Source organism: Pipra filicauda, unplaced genomic scaffold, assembly GCF_003945595.2.
Source record: "Pipra filicauda isolate LSUMZ 115617 unplaced genomic scaffold, ASM394559v2 scaffold15_size4787011_pilon, whole genome shotgun sequence".
NCBI classification, from domain to species: Eukaryota; Metazoa; Chordata; class Aves; order Passeriformes; family Pipridae; genus Pipra; species Pipra filicauda.
This window is the reverse complement of record NW_024104096.1, coordinates 2,627,427-2,644,517: the sequence shown is the minus strand read 5'-3', so window position 1 is coordinate 2,644,517 and position 17,091 is coordinate 2,627,427. Positions and strand designations below refer to the sequence as shown.

General features: G+C 52.3%; 1 protein-coding gene across 7 annotated transcripts in view; it reads right to left on the bottom strand.

Moving 5' to 3' along the window:
* Nucleotides 1-637: 637 nt before the first annotated feature.
* The window catches only part of LOC113982568 (dynamin binding protein), a 33,698-nt gene continuing 17,244 nt past the window's right edge, over nt 638-17,091 (bottom strand). For 3 of the 7 annotated variants that reach the window (XM_039379193.1, XM_027710939.2, XM_027710941.2), the window contains 13 exons: nt 8,098-8,285; nt 7,375-7,474; nt 6,703-6,850; nt 6,244-6,261; nt 5,448-5,647; nt 5,055-5,185; nt 4,719-4,823; nt 4,384-4,512; nt 3,583-3,915; nt 3,047-3,229; nt 2,773-2,971; nt 2,222-2,676; nt 638-1,891 (listed from right to left, as the gene is read on the bottom strand). In XM_039379193.1, coding sequence (XP_039235127.1) covers nt 1,706-1,891; nt 2,222-2,676; nt 2,773-2,971; nt 3,047-3,229; nt 3,583-3,915; nt 4,384-4,512; nt 4,719-4,823; nt 5,055-5,185; nt 5,448-5,647; nt 6,244-6,261; nt 6,703-6,850; nt 7,375-7,474; nt 8,098-8,285 — 2,375 coding nt within the window. In that variant the 3' untranslated portion in view covers nt 638-1,705. Of the gene's footprint in view, nt 1,892-2,221; nt 2,677-2,772; nt 2,972-3,046; nt 3,230-3,582; nt 3,916-4,383; nt 4,513-4,718; nt 4,824-5,054; nt 5,186-5,447; nt 5,648-6,243; nt 6,262-6,702; nt 6,851-7,374; nt 7,475-8,097; nt 8,286-8,386; nt 8,507-8,611; nt 8,779-12,686; nt 12,812-16,715; nt 16,990-17,091 lie in introns of those variants that run through there. The other 4 variants (XM_027710942.2, XM_039379194.1, XM_027710947.2 and 1 more) reach the window with 4 other exon arrangements.

Here is a 17,091-nt window from a genome sequence, read left to right as displayed (position 1 = left end):
TGGGGGAAGCTGCCCACAGAGGTTACACAGAGGGGTGGGCAGTCCAAACTGAGTGGCACAGCTATACCCGGGCATGAACACTATGTGGCAAAACCAGGGTCTGCTGGCCTTCCCTGTGGCTATGATCCCTTCGATGGTAGTGCAAATAAATGAGCCCCTCCCTGAGGCTATTTGTAACCAGCAGTGGGGCACATTTTGGGCTGTGGCTCCAGACTGCAAACCCAACTGTGGTGGAGACAAGCTGAAGAGGTGTAGGCACGTGTCTGTGCTACAGCCATGCACACACAAAATATGGTGGTTACTCTTGACAAACTCTTGACTCCTCTTTGTTCCTGGACACCAAAGTCAGGAGCTGTAATGCTGACCTCAGTGCTGGCATGGAGGGAGCAGGTGCAAACACAAAAACCCCCACCCTGCAGGGGAAGAGGGCAGTGCAATCACTTAATGAAGAATGTTCCTGTGAGGGTTTCCCAGTGTGTGGCACAAACACCATGGCAGAAGCATGCCGGACCCCAGTGAAAGGGAAATTTTCCTGGCCTTGCTGGATCTGCATGAAGTGTGTGGGCTTTGCCCTCACTGCAGCACTGGCCAGGCACTCCTCCCAGCTCTCCCAACATTTGCACAGGCACCTTCTATACACAAGGGTAAATCTTTATTTACAGAGCAGCAGTACAGGGGATACAAACATTGCCCCATGAAGAGAGCTTCTTCCCTTCTGGGCATGGCAGCAGCAGGTATCACACACCAACCCACCAGAAGGCAACACATCCCTCCCAGGGATGGTCCTGCCCTTCCAGAACATCAGCACTGTCTCCAGTGCCCTGAAAGAAGGCACAGGTGAGGCAATTCTGGTCAGAGCCCCCAAAAAATCAAACTGGAGGACAATTTGTGCTTTGCCTTCTGCCCTGCCCCAGCCCAGAGCTGCTAGGTGGGCTTGTCAGAGCAAAGATGGGTCTTGGGCATGGGAAATGCACTGACAAGGCAAGATGGTGTTCTGGACTTCTGGCTCACCTGAGATAAGAACCTGATGGCTGCTGGTAGCAGCAGAGCTTGGAGAGGCTGAGCCCCTGGAAGGCCAGGCACAGGGATAAGGCACCTGCTGAGGGCTTTGTTGTGGGAATTTCAGAGGCCAGGCCCATCCCAGCCCTGGAGCTCAGCTACTCCCAGCAAACCTCAGAGCTGCTTCCCCAGGCAGGTGTAGATGTCCCACCCTGAGTCCTGCACAGACAGACAAAACCCAGCTCCCGCTGCTGCTGCTGAGAAGGCACAGAGAGTACGTTGGCGAAGTCTGGGCTGCTTTTAATACTACTTGACTAAACAGTCTCCAGAAACTTGGCATTAGTCTTCCACAATTTAAACCCACAGCAGCTCCTCAGCTTTAGTCGAGCCTTACCCTCCTGGGCAGACCACAGCCCCAAGCCTTGCTCCCCTGCCCCTGGCTGCACACAGGAGGCTCAAACAGCACAGGTGAACTCACCCCTGCCCTCACATAAGCTACCTGTCCTGCCTACCTGGCCAGCTCACCATTCTTCCTCCCTTGATGGGGAGGTGGCAGCCAGTGTGTTGGGGCCCAATAGCACTGCACAGCTGTGAGAGGGACAGTCTTGGGGCAAGCAGTGGGGGCTGCAGGGCTGGCCAGCCTCCCCAAGACCCCCAGCAGTCCTGGCAGGAACAAGGCATGGGGTGCAGGCTCCTGCCTGCTGCCTCACGTGTACTCTGTCTTCCGGATGTAACTCGAGGGCACATAGCCCTGCTTCCCGTGTGCCTCGGCCAGCCACCACTCCTGATTGCCTGTGATGTCCTCAAACTGCAGGATCTTGAGTCTCTGGTTAGCTGACACACTCAGCTCATTAGTGTTTCGGCCTTTGAAGGTGTAGAGAGCGTAATAGACCTGCCAGACAGAGGGAGAGTATCACTTGGATGGTCAGACCACACAGCCTTGCTGTTGCACTGCATATGATGTGTGGGCTTTTGTCCTTTTCACCACACAGTGCCAGCCCTAGCCCTGTCCTGGCCTCTGCCAGAGCTGCATCCACCTGCCCACCCCCATTTGCAGCCTGGTTCTCTGCCTCTGCACCTCTGCTGCTGGGAGAAAAGATCTCATACTTCACGTTTCACCTCTCCCTGGTCACTCCCAGGGAGGAGGATGACTCAGTCCCCAGTCAAGCAAGGGGATCAGCCCTCGGGATCCCCAGCCTCCCAGGGGTGGCTGAGAACTCACCTGGTTGCCCTCTGACTCGCTGCTCTCCAATCCAGAGTCTCTATCCTCCACTGAGGGCGTGGGCCTGAGACGCGCTTTGGTGAGGTGCCCGTTGCGAGAGCTGGGGCTGCAGCCCAGCTCGGGGCGGCTGTAGCGGCACTGAGACATCACCGTACCAGCCTCCAGTGGGGCTGTCCTGTCACCACACCCAAGCTGGGGCAGAGAGGGGGAGTCCATCTCCAAGGGGGGCTGCCCAGACCGGTATGTGTCTGCTGGGGAGGCAGAGTCCTGCAGGGGTTTCTGAGTGAAGGTGACGGCCACCCCGCTGGAGCTGAAGGTCAGTGTGGCGTTGCTGTGGGGAGAGGAGTTGCTGTGCTCCGACTCGTTGGAAGAGTGGCTGCCGACAGAGACATCTGACTGACTGCGGCGTGGGTTGTAGGGCTTCAGAAAGGAGCTGTACACAAACCCTTTCGTCACTGCAGAGAGGCAAAGAAGAGAAGTCAGGCTGGGGCATAGGACAACCAGAGGAAGGGACTCCCCACAGGCAGCAAGGGCAGGGAGCAGCCACTCACCTCCATTATCTATGAGCCAGCGATTCTGGCTGCCCATAGGGTCCTTCTTCTTGATGACGCCCACAATGTCTCCTTCCAGCAGTGAGACATCCAGGTCCTGGGCAGCATTGAAATTGCGCTCTGCCTGGAAGAGACTCTCTGGGGGATAGCGGGCCAGGAGGGCAGCTCGGACGTCATCCGACTGCAGGAAGTAGGTCGGCTGCAGAGGAACAAGGCAGGTGTGAGTGGCTGTCCTGGGCTCTGCAAACCCTGACACCAGGCAGAAGGAACTCACCAAGCTGCCAAGGGGCTGCCGCCGGGCGGACTGCCGCTCCATGCTCTTCCTTTCAAAAGTCTTCTTGGGAGCTGCCTGGGACTCTGGGAAGAAGGTGAAGGCCTGGAGCTGCTGGAGGACTCGACTGTGCTCATCCTGGAAGACGGCAATGAGGTTCCCCTCCCTGCCAGACACCTTTAGCAACTAGAACCAGAGCAGAGTTGGACATCCTGTTAGGTGAAGTTGCTGGGAAAAGTGGCCAAGAGCTACAGCAAAGACCATAACAGGGGTTCTGCATCCTGTCTGTGACTTGCATCAGACCCAGATTTGCAGTCCTGCCTGGACTCAGCTCTGAGTGGTCCTCAAACTCATGACCTGAGATTCTCCCAGGCAAATGCTCTTCTGCCACAATTGCATCATGACCCCACAGTCCCTGCCCTGACAGCATCCCACAGGAGCCCTCCACAAGTCACTTGTGGCCTTAAACAGGGACAAGCTCTGCACAGAGTTTAGTGCTGCACCGAGCCCAGAGCACTGTCTGCACTCCGTGAACCCACCGACAGCAGTGGTCTCAGCTCCTCCAGGGCCAGGCGCACGAAGTCGCAGTGTGCCTCGGCGTAGCCCCGCACGCAGCTGGCAAACAGCTCCTTGGCAAAGCGCAGGAACTTGGGCAGCTCATCCAGCAGCTGGGCATTGAGGGCCTCGTAGTTGTTGCGGGCTGACTGCAGCTCCTCCAGGGTTCGCTTGTCCTTCAGCTTCTCTGCTCTCTCCGTGCAGTTGTGGAAGTCAAGGAGCTTGTCGAACCGTTTCTGCACCAGCTTGTGGGGCCCTGCAAACATGCTCAGCAGCTGGTTCAGGGGTGAGCTCACCAGCCGCTCCGTCCGCTCTTTCTGGTGGGCAGAGATGCAGAGAGAAGGTGAGACAAGATATTCTCTCCCACTGTGCAGTGAACACTAATAGCTCATTTTCCAGCACACAGGAAAATGTCCTCCCTAGGACAGTATAGGGACTATCTTCCTGGTGGCACCCACAAAAGCTCCAGAGCTCCCTTCCAAGAGGAATTATTCTATAATCTTATGTAACTGTGCCAGCACAGGTAACACCATGGAAAGTACCTAAAACACTCACATAAAGAGTTGTAGCATTTTCAGGTAGGGCTGAAAAAATGTGTTTCTAACAGGCACATCCATAAATTCCCAGGCATCAAAGCTCTCAAGAAGGAAGAACTAAGCAGGAGTGCTCACACCTCTCCCAAGTTACCCTCCCTGCAGCCTCCCAGGGGCTGCCCTTCTGCAGCAAGTCCCCAGGGAAGGCCCCTGAGGGGTACCTCCAGCATATGGGAGCACAGCCTCACTCACAAAGTTGGAGAAGAGTTGGTCGCTGATGAGACGATTCACTTTCTGGAACTGGTCCAAGTCCCCACTCGCCTTCTCTGTGCACAAGTCCCACATGCTCCCTGCTGCCAGTGCCTTCATACAAGCAGACTCCTGCACCAGGGAGACAGAGTCAGTTCAACCACACCTGCTGCCCAGAAGAGGCCTCCCAGGGCAGCCCAGACCCTCAGAGACCACCCTCCCTGCAGGGCTGAGGCCAAAAGCCCTGGCCAGAGGCACTGCAGGTACACACCATGCAGACAGGAGGGGCAGTGCACGGCGAGTCCCACCGGTTTGGCATCACACCCAGACCAACTCACCCGAACATGCTGCAGGTAGAGGGAAAGGTCCCGGATGAAGGACTTGATCAGCCGCTCCTGCATCCGGAAATTTTTCTCCATTTCTTCAAAGGCTTCATCCTTCAGCTATGAGAGAAAGTGTTTCAAGGAAGGCAATGCATGACTCCAGCACCTTCCAGAGTGCAAGATGTGGGGCCTTTTGCCCACAAGCTGAACAGCAGAGATGGGTGGTTCAGACCCTAAGCTCACACTGCCTTGCTGCTCTTGATCAGAGCTACACTTTGGGGAAGAGGGGTGGAGGAATAGCAGATACCACTGGAGAAGCACTGCAGGGTGTAAGTGTATGATGCACATTACCTGGGGTGCAAAGCCTGTGAGATGCTTGAGGTGGCTGCTCACACGGTTGGATTTCTTGATGATAGAGTGGAAGTTGAGCTTGGAGATCTTCTCCATGAGGCTATCCTCATCCCCCTTCCTGTACTTTAGCACTAAAGAGATTGATATAGAAATTAAAACCCTTGTAAGCACAACACTCATGTCTTACAGTGCCTCATTAACAATCACCTTGCTGGCTCTCCCCCTCCCCAAGCCTCTGTAGTCCCAAGTATCCCTCATATCACTATAGAATGGTCTGGATTGGAAGGGACCTTAAAGGTCCATGACTGTGTCAGATAAGGCTCAGGGGTGAGCAGACACCAATCTCAACACACCCACTCCTGTCTCTTCTGCCCAGCCTGCCCAGCTTCTCACCCAGGTCCTTCCGGCGCTTGTATTCATTGATGTTGACATTGATTTCTTTGACTGCAAGGACAGCAGCTGTGAGTGGTGCCTTATCAGGATGAGCCTCGGGAGTGGCACTCAGCAGCTCCATCAGCAGCAGTGGGTACCGCATCACCCTCTGCACTGGCTTGATGAGGAAGGAGCCCAAGTTAATGTAGTTTGTGCAGCCCCTGGGAAGTCAGGACACAGGAGATGTACCAAGTGTCAGTCCAGCTCTGTCACACAAATTCTGCCTCCTCAATCCAAGCCAACCAGACTCAGAACACCGCCTCTAAATCCACTGTACTCCCTAAGTCATGCCACCCTCATGTCCAAACTCACTGCACTCCTGAACTCCTGGTGCTCTCAGATCAACTCCAGGTTTCCAGTTCTCACTCATACCAGGTGATTTTTCCCAGCCAGGATCCCCTCCATCACCAGACCCACCATGAAATTCTACATAGGCACAGCCTCACACTTGCCAGAGCACCACCTGTCTCAGACTCTGTCCCACCACCCAACTGTCCTCAGTCATTGCTGAGGGCTCCCAAAACCTGTTTCCTGATCAAAACCTCCCCATGCCTCATCCCCTGTACTCCCACCTGTGTTGCCCATCCACTGGGTCTGCTGCAATCATACCACACACCCCCCTCTCCTCACAGGTGTGCCCCAAGGCACTGTTAGGCCCCCTCAGCATGCACTCAGCCAGTGGCAGCAGATTAGTTACAAAAGAAAGCAAAGCCAAGACAGACAGACAAGCAAGGACTAAGTGGAAGGATGCACTTACCACTCACTGTACAGGCTCCTGCCGGCCCACAGAGTGCCAAAAAGCAAAGAAAAGCAATGGGTTAATGTGGTGGCAGGTGTGCAGCCCTGTCCCCTCAGAGCAGTTGCCAGCTCCTGGGGCATTAACCTGCACAAGCTGGAGCCATGGCAGTCACTGAGCCAGGCAAAGCGGCTCCTTCCTCACCAGCCATGGTGGGTCAGAGTTAGGGAAACAGGAGCCCTCAACACAGTATGTGCCACCTCCTCTGCACCTTGGTGGCTTCTATGCAGATTTAAGGGGGTCTGCAGGTTTTCCACCACCTGTGCATTGGGGCAGGGGGCCATTTGAATCCAGTGCCTGATCAGCAATGCGGTGACACAGTAGACCTGAACTGTTCAAACACTGCTGACAGAGAGGCAGGGATGTTGGAGACTGATTCCCCCTACCCCAGCCTGGTGGCTGCCAGACAGAGGCTCCAACCTGAGGCTATCCAATAGGTCCAGGAGTAGTTTCTGCATCTTCTCATCCTTCTCATAGGTTTCCAGCAGTGCGATGGCCTCATCATGGTTCTGGCAATATACCCTGTAGACACTCTCCAGCTCTGCACGCTGTGCCAGGAACACTGGCCCTGCAGACAGCAACAAAGCAGGATTTCAGCGTCACCTGGTCCCCAGGTGCCTTCAAAAACGTTGGTGTCCCTCATGGTGAGATGTCCAGCGTTCCCATTCCGCACAAACAGGTCAAGAAGATGGTGCTACTAGAGCATGCAGGACACCTCCTCCTCACCCACTAGCATGTAGAGCTCAATCAATCCAGGTCTCCCGGGGGTGAGAAGAGGAGACACTGGTTGCTGGAGCCAAAGAGCAAAGGCATCATCAGTCCAATGTCTGAAGGGGCAGTGCAGGAGCGAGGAGTGGGGCTCGCTTTGGGGCAAGGGGCCACGGAGGGCTACAGGCACCGTGTTTCTCAGCAGTGACCCATGGGGCAACACAGATCTCTCTGGCTTCGCTGTTGGACTGATGAGAGGCAACAGAAACCAGCAGGGAGAAAGCCAAGTCCCAATGATCTTCTCCCGCCATTTAAACTGTTATGCCCAGCCACTAGCAAAGCTCATCCCAGCCTTCTGACAAAAGTTAACAGCAGAATCCATACCAATGGCATCTGAAGCCTCCAAGGTGGACAGCAGCTGCTTGGAGAAGCTAATCACCATGTGGATGTTTCCAAAAAGGGCCTCAAAGTCTATGTTCTGCATCTAGTGAACGGGAAAAGAGATGTCCTGGATGGGGGAACAACTCCAAGTCAGACCCAACAGCCCCCTCTTGCCCTCCTCCAACTCATCAGTCCTCAGCTTCACAGCAGACACCTGCTGCCACCTCCTTCCATCACAGTGACTTCTGTACACACTCCCTTGTCCCCCAGTGCACTGAAACTCTCACTCCTAATGTGTCCTACCACAGTGTTCTCCTCTTTCCCAGCAATTCCATCCCCACCTTTGTTCACCTTGTTTTTCTTGCTCTCCTCCCAATAATTCTGTTCCCATGCCAAGACCCCATATTTTAATTCTCCTGACAATGAATTTAACCTACAAATCAAATGAAGAGGAACATTTCCTGCCCCAGACAATGAATCTGTGATACTTGCTCCCAGGTCTCTTGCTCTCAGCAAGCCTGAAAGCTCAGCAGGATCTCAAAACAGACAGGCTATTGCTACAAATGCAAGGAGCTGCAAGAACCATCCTGTTCCCCTCGGCATAGCTTGAATTTCCTTTATAGGTTTCCATGCTGCTTGCTTGCCTCTGAGAACAAAATGGACTCAATATCCTCACCCCAATCCTCCAGTGCTGCACCACAGCTTGCCCTCCCTCCCAGCTCCTACCTGTGCCTGCTGCAGGGGCACCATGATTCTCTCCACACACATCTCCAGGTCTCTGATATAGTCCCGCTCTGTCTGGAGCAGTTCCTCGATAACCTTGGACCTCTTCTCCAGCATCCTTTGCTCTGCGCTCTCAGTGGCAGCCCAGGATGTCTCCAGGGATGGTGTCTGGGAGGACAGGAGAGTCATCTCTGCAAGACAGACGAGCAAGATCAGCGTGCTCCAACAAAGATGCAAGGACAGGAGACAAACAGCATCTGAACTGTGAACACAAGTAACCTATGCGACTGACAAACATCAGTGCCGAGAGACCAAGACTGTCCATCCACGGGCCTTTCCAGAGCTGCCACCCCGGGGCAGCAGGCAGGGAGCTCCGGCCTGCTCCACAGCCCACCCTCGCAGCACCAGGAACACTGCAATGCCCCGGCTTTGAGGGCCGCAGGCAGCAAACCTGCTCCAGACGGTCCCCCCTGATGCCGGCCGGGCCCAGACTCCTCTCCCACCCTCGCTCTCTCACTCTGCGGCTTCAGGAAGCTCCGCGGGGCTGAGCAGACACGGAGGGGAACCCCCGGTTCCCAGGCGGACAATGGCGGCCGCCCCCCTCTCTCAGGCCGGGAACAGGGTCTCCATTCCGCAGCCCCCAGGCATTTCCATGGGAATGGCCGCACGGGGCCCCGGGCACCCACAATGGTGCTGTCGCCGGCAAAGCCCGGAGCTGGAGCGCGGCCAGGGCGCGGGGCCGGGCCGCCCCCGGCCCTGGGTGCCTGCAGGGCCCGGAGCTGGGCCGCCCTCCTCGGCCCCGTCCACACACCCGCAGCCGCCTCTCCTCCTGGTTTTCTGTCCCACCTGCGGCTCCAGGCCGGCCCAGCCCCCTCGGTTTTCATTGAGACATTTTATCCCCCCGCAGATTCCTGGGCCCCAGCCGCCCCCTGCCCCACCTGCCTGCTTTTGAAAGCATGTGCCCTCCGGCCGAAACCACAGCCACAGCGTTCCCACCGCCACCTCCCCAGCCCGGGGGAGCCCCTCTCCCGCACCTCCCTGGGACATCCCTCCGGGGCAGGGTCTGGCCCAGGAACACTCAGGTCTCCCCCATTTCACGGCTGCTTTGCAGCACGGAGGCCCCCGAGCCACTCGCAGCAGCCCAGCCTGCCTCAGGTACCCCATTTAGTATCAATTGCTGATTTGACAAATGCCTGTCCACTCCAGCGGTCTCCCACGGATCCCCAGCTGCTCGCTCTCAATGGGATTTTATTAGAGTTGCAGACATGCCCCAGCTCAGACATTTCTAAGAATGTTTTTGCAGGACTGGCACTTTCAGATCTCTCTCTCCCTGACCTCTCTGGTGACAGCCTCAGGCAACGGGGGCTCAGCCTGGGAGACTCCCAGGGACACCCACCAGGGCTTGACACTTTATCCTGGTACCAAAGCACCCACGGTGAACAGCCCCAAGAGACCCCCATGCTCCCAGCCACTTCTGCCCAGGTGCTGGGCAGGCTGCAGGCAGACCCCGGCCTTGCCCTGCGGGGTGATGGCAGTAACCAGCATGGGAAATTGCTGCCTCAGCCCAAGCACCCTGCCCACTGCTCAGCCAGGCTGGGCTTTTCACACTGAAACGATCTGGGAAAGAAAAGAAGAGACCCAAGCTGAGATGAGACACTGACTCAACCCATAATTATCTGAAACCATCGCCAGCCCTTTCAGCCCTTCCCATTGCAGAGCAGCATCGACAAGCAGAAACCACGAGCATCAGCATCAAATATCAAGTTGTCACAGCTACCTGGGCTGAGGACAAACTGATGTGCCGCTCTGCAGAAAGAACAACATCAAAATCATTCCCATTTCCAGCCGCGGCAAATGAGAAACCCAGCTGAAAGACTCAGAAGATGCCCTCGATGTAGGAGGTAAGATACCTGTCTCTGTAAGCTGCGCCTCTGCTGCCCTGCCGTGAAATCTAGCCTGGGGAGAGGCAAAACGGCTAGCTCAACAGAGGAGGATTTAGTGACACAACCAGCACTACATTTAGAAGGCAATCATTGGGAAGAGAAAGCCTCACTGATTCCTACTGGCAAGTATCCTTAAGAGTACCCCCATCAGAGCCAAACTGCATAAGGGAAAAGGCTGATTTCAGCTAAGTCAATAGCTGTCTTGGCTTGTTTCCACCAGTCCCTGATGATAAACTTTATCAACTCAAAAGCAGCAGGAATCCCTCCAAGGAGGGTCTGGGAGCAGCCGCTGGGTTTAACATTTGCTGTTTGCATTTCCACAGCATCTGCAAAGCCTCAGTGGCAGACCAGGCCCTGCTGTGCAAGGTCCTCTACAAACACTCACAGGGATATCCTGCCAGAGACACAGCACTTGGAGCCTGAACAGGCAGAAAAACCTACAGGAGGGACAACTAAACATCAAGATAATAACAGTCAGCAGGTCTCTGTGGCTCAGAGAGTTAAGGAAATAACAACAAATGAGTTATTTTAAAGAAATATATATATTTTTTAAGGAATGGCATTTGTTTTCAAGGAGAGCAAGCTCAAGTGGGAAAGCAACCTGGAAGAAACAGGAAGGTGTTAATTTGCAATGCAAACAGGTGTGTGAAACCCAGAGGAGGTGGGAGGGCAAGATGATACTACTGCATGGGGTGGGCTGGGAAGAATCTTGAAAATGAAAACCAGCCAGAATAACAGCTGGAAATGACCCATGCATCTTGCCATATGCTATGATGGACATGATTGTAAAACCCTTTCAATTATATTTTCTGTGTCCTGCCATTTCACGCCCCAAGAAAACAAATAAAGTGTCACAGCATTTGGGAAGATAAATGGAAAGGATTACATTTGCCTTGGTCAAAGAATAGGACTTTGTATTTATATGCAGGCAAAATGCCACCAGATGAAGCTTTTTACAGGACACCTCAGGAGCTTACCGTACCACCAAACAACCCTGCTGTACTCCCAACCTTAGCTATAGCTAAATTGCAGTCACACCATGTGTCTGGCTCCAGCTCACCAAAACAGAGCTGGGGATGTCCAGCACTGCTGGCAAACACAGCAGCTCCCCACGCTCCACCAAGCGAACCCCAGGCGAGTAAATCTAGGTCAGGCCCTTACAGAAAGTGCCCTGCCGCAAGGATTCAGACAACACTCGTGAGATTGCCAGCTCCATGACACCCTTTGTCAGCAAGTCTCAAGTCCCTGCCTATGGGAGGGAAATTAAAGCCTTCCCTGCACAGATTTTAAGCTCACAGTAGTCATCAGCTCAGCTTGGCTGACCTGGCATAATGCTGGGTACTAGTTCTACTCACACTGTATCAGTATTTGCATTATTTTGAAAACTCATACAAATTAATTCTCCTCTGGTCTTCCTGGTCTTTCTGAATATTTCAAAATTCATTCAAAACCAAGGCTACATTGCAGTCAAGTATCTTAGGACTTTTGCAGTTTATCACTAGTCTAGCATCCTCCTTCAGCAATGAACTCAAAAGTCCTGCTTCTTTCCAAACACTCGTAGTTCAAAATTTTCAAATACAGAATTTATTTTTAACATTTGGCTCTTCTATCTGACCAACATGTATAACTTCGTATTTGTTTCTGATGCGTTTTAAAACTCTCACTTCTTGTATTTCATACCACCTCTGTTGCTTGTCATCAATTTATTTTTTCCTGTTTGTCACACACTCTTGTATGTCTAATAGTAGTTTTCCCTAAATGAGGCTTATTAAGAATTTATCTAAACCCACCAATTTCACAGATGTGAAATTGGTTTTGGTCATCTAGTAAATGTATTTTGAACACAGCTCCATTTTACTTCACAGATTTTCTATTTAAATGTTACCTTTCAATTTGAGTCATCATGCCCATCAATTTTGAAGGCATTAAGACCACAGCTAGAACAGACTCTATTAGCCTGCAGGAATGCAACTGGTATTTCTAATGAAGCCACTGAATTCCGATCCAGTGACAAATTCAAGTTTACCCATGACACAGTTGCCAAATGGGCATTTAGAAATACATTTCCAAAAACAGCGTTCTCAATCATGATTTTCAGAGGCTCAGATTTTGTTCTCTTGTAGGTTTTGCTCTGTAATTTGCCTCTCTAAATTCAAACCTCCTAACAACATCATTTTCTCTATCCCCTTTGGCAAATTTGCAACACGTCCTTGGCTCTCCAGAATGGTTTGATGGTCTGTGACAGCCTCCCAGGAGCACCTGCTTTTGAGCTTTTCTAGTACGCCCGCAGAGCCTTGAGAGATTCAACACTAGCTCACCCTGGAAATGAGGTGTCAAGCTGGAGCACATTCCCACTTCTGCCCTTCCCGTGGAAGCTGTGATTTACTATCACAATCACACGGCTCATCCTGCTTGTCTGAGAAATGCCACTGTCATCAACTTTCTTCCAATTAACAAAAACTTCGAATTCTTGTTACCTAACCTCCTCGTGGGAGCACACATGCAATTAGAGGTTTTCCCTGCCCCACTCTGGAAGCAGAGTTGACCCACAAAGACCAGATCCAATGGGATGCATGTCCACCACGCACAGGCTGCAGGGCTCCCCCGAAGGTCTGCATCGCCCCCCAGCTGCTCCTCGTCAGGGCTCACCTGCCAGCATCCCCCGTGGCTCGGCGCAGCCTCGCAGGGCGCACACGCTGCTAAGACGATCCGCACAGTCTGCGGAGGGACGCGCCGCCCATCCGCACCGGGTCGGCGAGCAGGAACTCCGTGGGAGATGCACCCAGCCCCGAGGCAAGCCCAGCCCCAGGTTCACAGCTCAGCAGAGTCAAGCAGTGAGGCAGGACAAAACAAACCAGCTGCAAATATTTGAAGTATGTGGAGGCCAGGAGGGGAGGAGCCGCTGCCGATCATGAGAGGGGAGGCGATGAAACTAGGGCAGGGAATAATTAATCTGAGCAAAAGGCTAAACTCGCTGCCAGGAGCAGGATCTGGCTGGGGTGGAAACTCTTACTCTGGACACTGGTAATATGCCAGTGAGCTGAACAGGAACAGAATGGGGATGCTTTCCCAGGGCCACTGGAATGGCTTGATGTCAGACTTACAGCCTGCTTGGTGGGGATGTTTCTACGTCAGGTAGGATCACAGCCATCACCCCAAACAGCCTGTGGTTGCCCAGACAGTCCCACGGCATTCAGTGTGAACAGGGGATGATCCCAACCCATGACACAGAAAACACTGAAGTAGTATGATGGTGTACAAAGAGCTAACCTAAAACTGAGGCAGGGCATCAATGAAAGTGTGAGCAAAAACACTGATTGGAAAAAAGAATGAAAGCTGAAAGTTCTTTAAAAGGATGTTTTAAATACATAATCCAAAAAACATCAAGAGAACAGTATTGATGAAAAATCTGTCCAGCATTCATGCTTCAATAAAGGCAGCAAATATAAATTAATGAACATAGAATACCACATAATAGACAGTAGACACACCAGGAACTCTGAAGTACAGAAAAATTCTAAAAGAAAGATATAAAGAAAAATCCATGGATGATAGAATTAAGAATTCAGTTTTATTTTTTTAAACGAGGAAATAAAATGCTACTTTATAATAGACTTATTTCCATCCAGGACAAAAAAAAAAAAAAACCTTACAATGACACAATCCCACAAGTAAGCAGATATAATAAAATTTTTTGTAAGCCTGGCAAAAAAGTAGAATTATGCAATAAATATTCTGTTTATTTCTTTCTATAAAACAAAAAGAAAACCTTGCTAACTGGTACCTTGAAAACTCACTGCCAGTAGAGACTATCCAGAAAAGAGGGCATTTCTAATCAGGTTCTCCAGAGACTGTATTTAGTTAATCCTACAAAAGATTTAAAGTAAATGGAAAATCACTGCTGTCATGTAGAGAACTGAGAATCAATTCAACAGGATCACAAATAAAGATGAGGCATATGAGTCACTGAGTGATCCAAGGTACCCTGAATAAGATGGAATTGTTCAAACCAAGGAGGTTTAATGCAGACAAATGCATTAATGTATTAATGGGGACAAGAAACACAGCCACACACAGGACTGTATTCTGGGGAGTAATTCTTTTGCTTGGCCAGCCAAAACTCATCAGGAGTTTCCCAAGTGCTGCACAGGAGCACAGCCAGGTAAATGGTGCAAGCAAGTGCTGACACCCACCCAGAATGTGAAGTTCACTGTTTTAAAAGAGTCTGAACTGACAAATGAGTGAGCATCAGGAAGAATAAACACTGAGAGGTCTTCCTGTGAGTCTTTGACATGAGTATTTTAAGACTCTATTCACTGCAAAGAACTGAAGACTAAAAAATTACTTAATTACAGTACCTGCCTCAGAAGAATATCCCTCAACTAAAAAGCTCTAATTTAGTAGAAAAAGGTTGGAGTTCAGAGCTGAAACGCAACACATTAGCATGTAAAACCTTTAAGAGTGATGGTGACTAAGCAGCAAAACTATGACAGGGTTCTCCTTCTGTTGATGTGTCAGGCAGACACATCTGAGTCTCATCCCAGAACAGGTGCTCTAACCAAGTAGCTGTCACCAGGTTACACCGTAGAGAAGTCTGTAAGAAGTGTGATAATCCCACTTGCAGAAAAGATCATCCCTACTGGTCTGGAAGTGTTCAAGGCCAGGCTGAATGGGGACTTGGGCAACATGATCTAGTGGGTGGCATCTCTGCCCATGGCAGGGGCGTTGGAACTAGATGATCTTTAAGGTCCATTCCAACCCAAGCTACTCTATGATTCTATGATCTCTCACTGGGGCTTTCAAGTCCTAAATTCTGTTACTCTGGATGGAGGGGGAACCTGTGAGAGAAGTGGACAGCATTAGAAAAGGTGCCTGCAGCACAGACAGAGGGAAAACCAGAGCTGACTTTTTCCTGCCAGGTAGGCAGGAGGCTGTCTGCTGCCAAGCACAATGGGAGGTCTTTTGGGGAGGCTCCCGGGTGCTGGTGGGGTCTTACATTGAGGCAGCTGCATCAACAAAGCATTACATGCCAAGAAGGGCTGTTGCTGGTCCAGCACTGTGCCCTAGCAGGGCAGGAGGACAAATGTAACAGACAACTGCAGCCAGAAACAGGCCACAGGATGAACATAAGAGTATTCCAAATACCTAGAACCCTTTCCCTCCTTCCCTGCTGTGGGATACTGGTGCTGATGGCAAGGGCATCCTGCCCTGCACCTCTCACAGCTCCCGAGACTACCACAGTGGGGAAAAATTCAACAACCCTCAAAAGGGAAGACTTTCACTCAGCATTGCTGAGTCCCTTCAACTCTAGCAGAAGCTGGACAGGCCAGCACTGCTCCAGCCTCCTAAGCTTTCTGGACTGTGTCCCACCCCACTCCCTGGCCCCTCCTGGCTCCCCTGCTGCCCTTTGGACATCTTGGCACTGCAAAGCCTCTCCCTTCCCTCACCCTGGGGACACAGCTGAGCAAAGTCCCACCCTAACAGAGCGGCCTGAGAGTGCAGAAATGCAGCCACCGGAGCCTGCTTAATCAAAAGGCTTAATCTCCAAAGGACAGACTTCATGTTAAGGCAAAGGCAGTCGTAGCCTCCAGCTTTGCCAACTCTTTGGCCATTGCACGGTTTTCCTCCGCATTTCATTCCCACTTCACAGAGAGTTCACACACATAGCTACTGCAGACAGACACTGGCAGAAAAGGCACGTAAACAAACAGGTTTCAGACACACAGCTGCCCAACAGGGAACCCTGTCCATCAAGAAGGGCTCCTTTAGTCCCTCTGCCCAGACCTTAACACCTTGTTGCCACTTCCCCAACACACACTAATATTCTTGCAAGAACAAGCCAAGCTGCACAAAGCTGTCTGCAGCTGACTCTGTCCCAGCCACAGCATCAATGGAATGATTTTGCCCATGCCAAGACAGCTCAGGCCTTTCACTTTGGTATTTCTCCAGCTCCAAAGTGCTGCTTGATGGGACTGGAGACCTGCTTGGGGACCCAGGACATGGAACTGCTGTAGCACAGGCAAGGGAACACTGCAGTAGCGAGGGGCTGGCGATGCAGGGGATTCCCAAATGTGACAGCCCCCCAACATGCAGGTACCTCAATGTCCTGCCCATGTGCATTACACAACTACAAGTACTTGCTCTCCACTTATGTCTGAGTGCTATACCAACTTCCTCTACTTCCTGCTTCGTGCTGCCTGTGATCAGCTGCCATACTCATGCTCTGAGCCGGGAATTGGTTCCTAAACATCAAATCTGTTCACGATGGGTTATAAAAGTAAAACAGGCAGCGGGAATAACCCCAGCACCCCACCCTTTCCCACATGAGGAACCTCCTCAGGACCCTGAAAGACTAGACAAAAGAACAGGGCCACAAGTTTTAGGGTGTACCTAAAACACTGGGAGCACAGATGGAGGAGAAAGGACAGCAGCAAGTCTATATTGCCTGTGCTTCCCTCCCACCTGGGCCTCTGTGAAATCCCCTTGCAGGGCAGATCAGCAATTGTGCAGAGGGGTAACGACCATGATGCTCGTTTCAGCAAGTCCCAGGGAGAAGCCTTCCCACGAGAGCCCGTCAGTGCTGGCCACTCCCACCTGTGTCAGAGTCCTGGTGCTGCCCCAGTGCCAGGGCAGAGCACAGGCACACCCAAGGCAATTGCCCACTATTTCCCCGTGTACCTTGCTTTTTCTTCCTGGTCTGCACAAACTCTGAGTGCCGCAGGGCACTGGGAGCCGTCCGTCTGTAGAAGCTGTTTCGCTGCAGCACAGAGCCCACCCTGTTCGTGTCCTCGGCCTCCTGCTCCCAGACCTGGCTCCAGTCCGGCCGGCCCGTGCGTACCCTCGAGCGCTCTGCTCCACTGCTGCTCTTGGCCGGCATCCCAGGCCCTGGGGCTGCTCCTTCCAGCTCCCCACAGCCATTGGAGTCAATGTCCCACATCTCGAACTGTGTGTAGCAGGTACCTGACCCCAGGCTCACACTACTGTCTAAGGACCTGCCTGCCAAAGCAGGAACTTCCCAACCTCCGTCCAGACTGCTGTGGTCTATGACATGGCC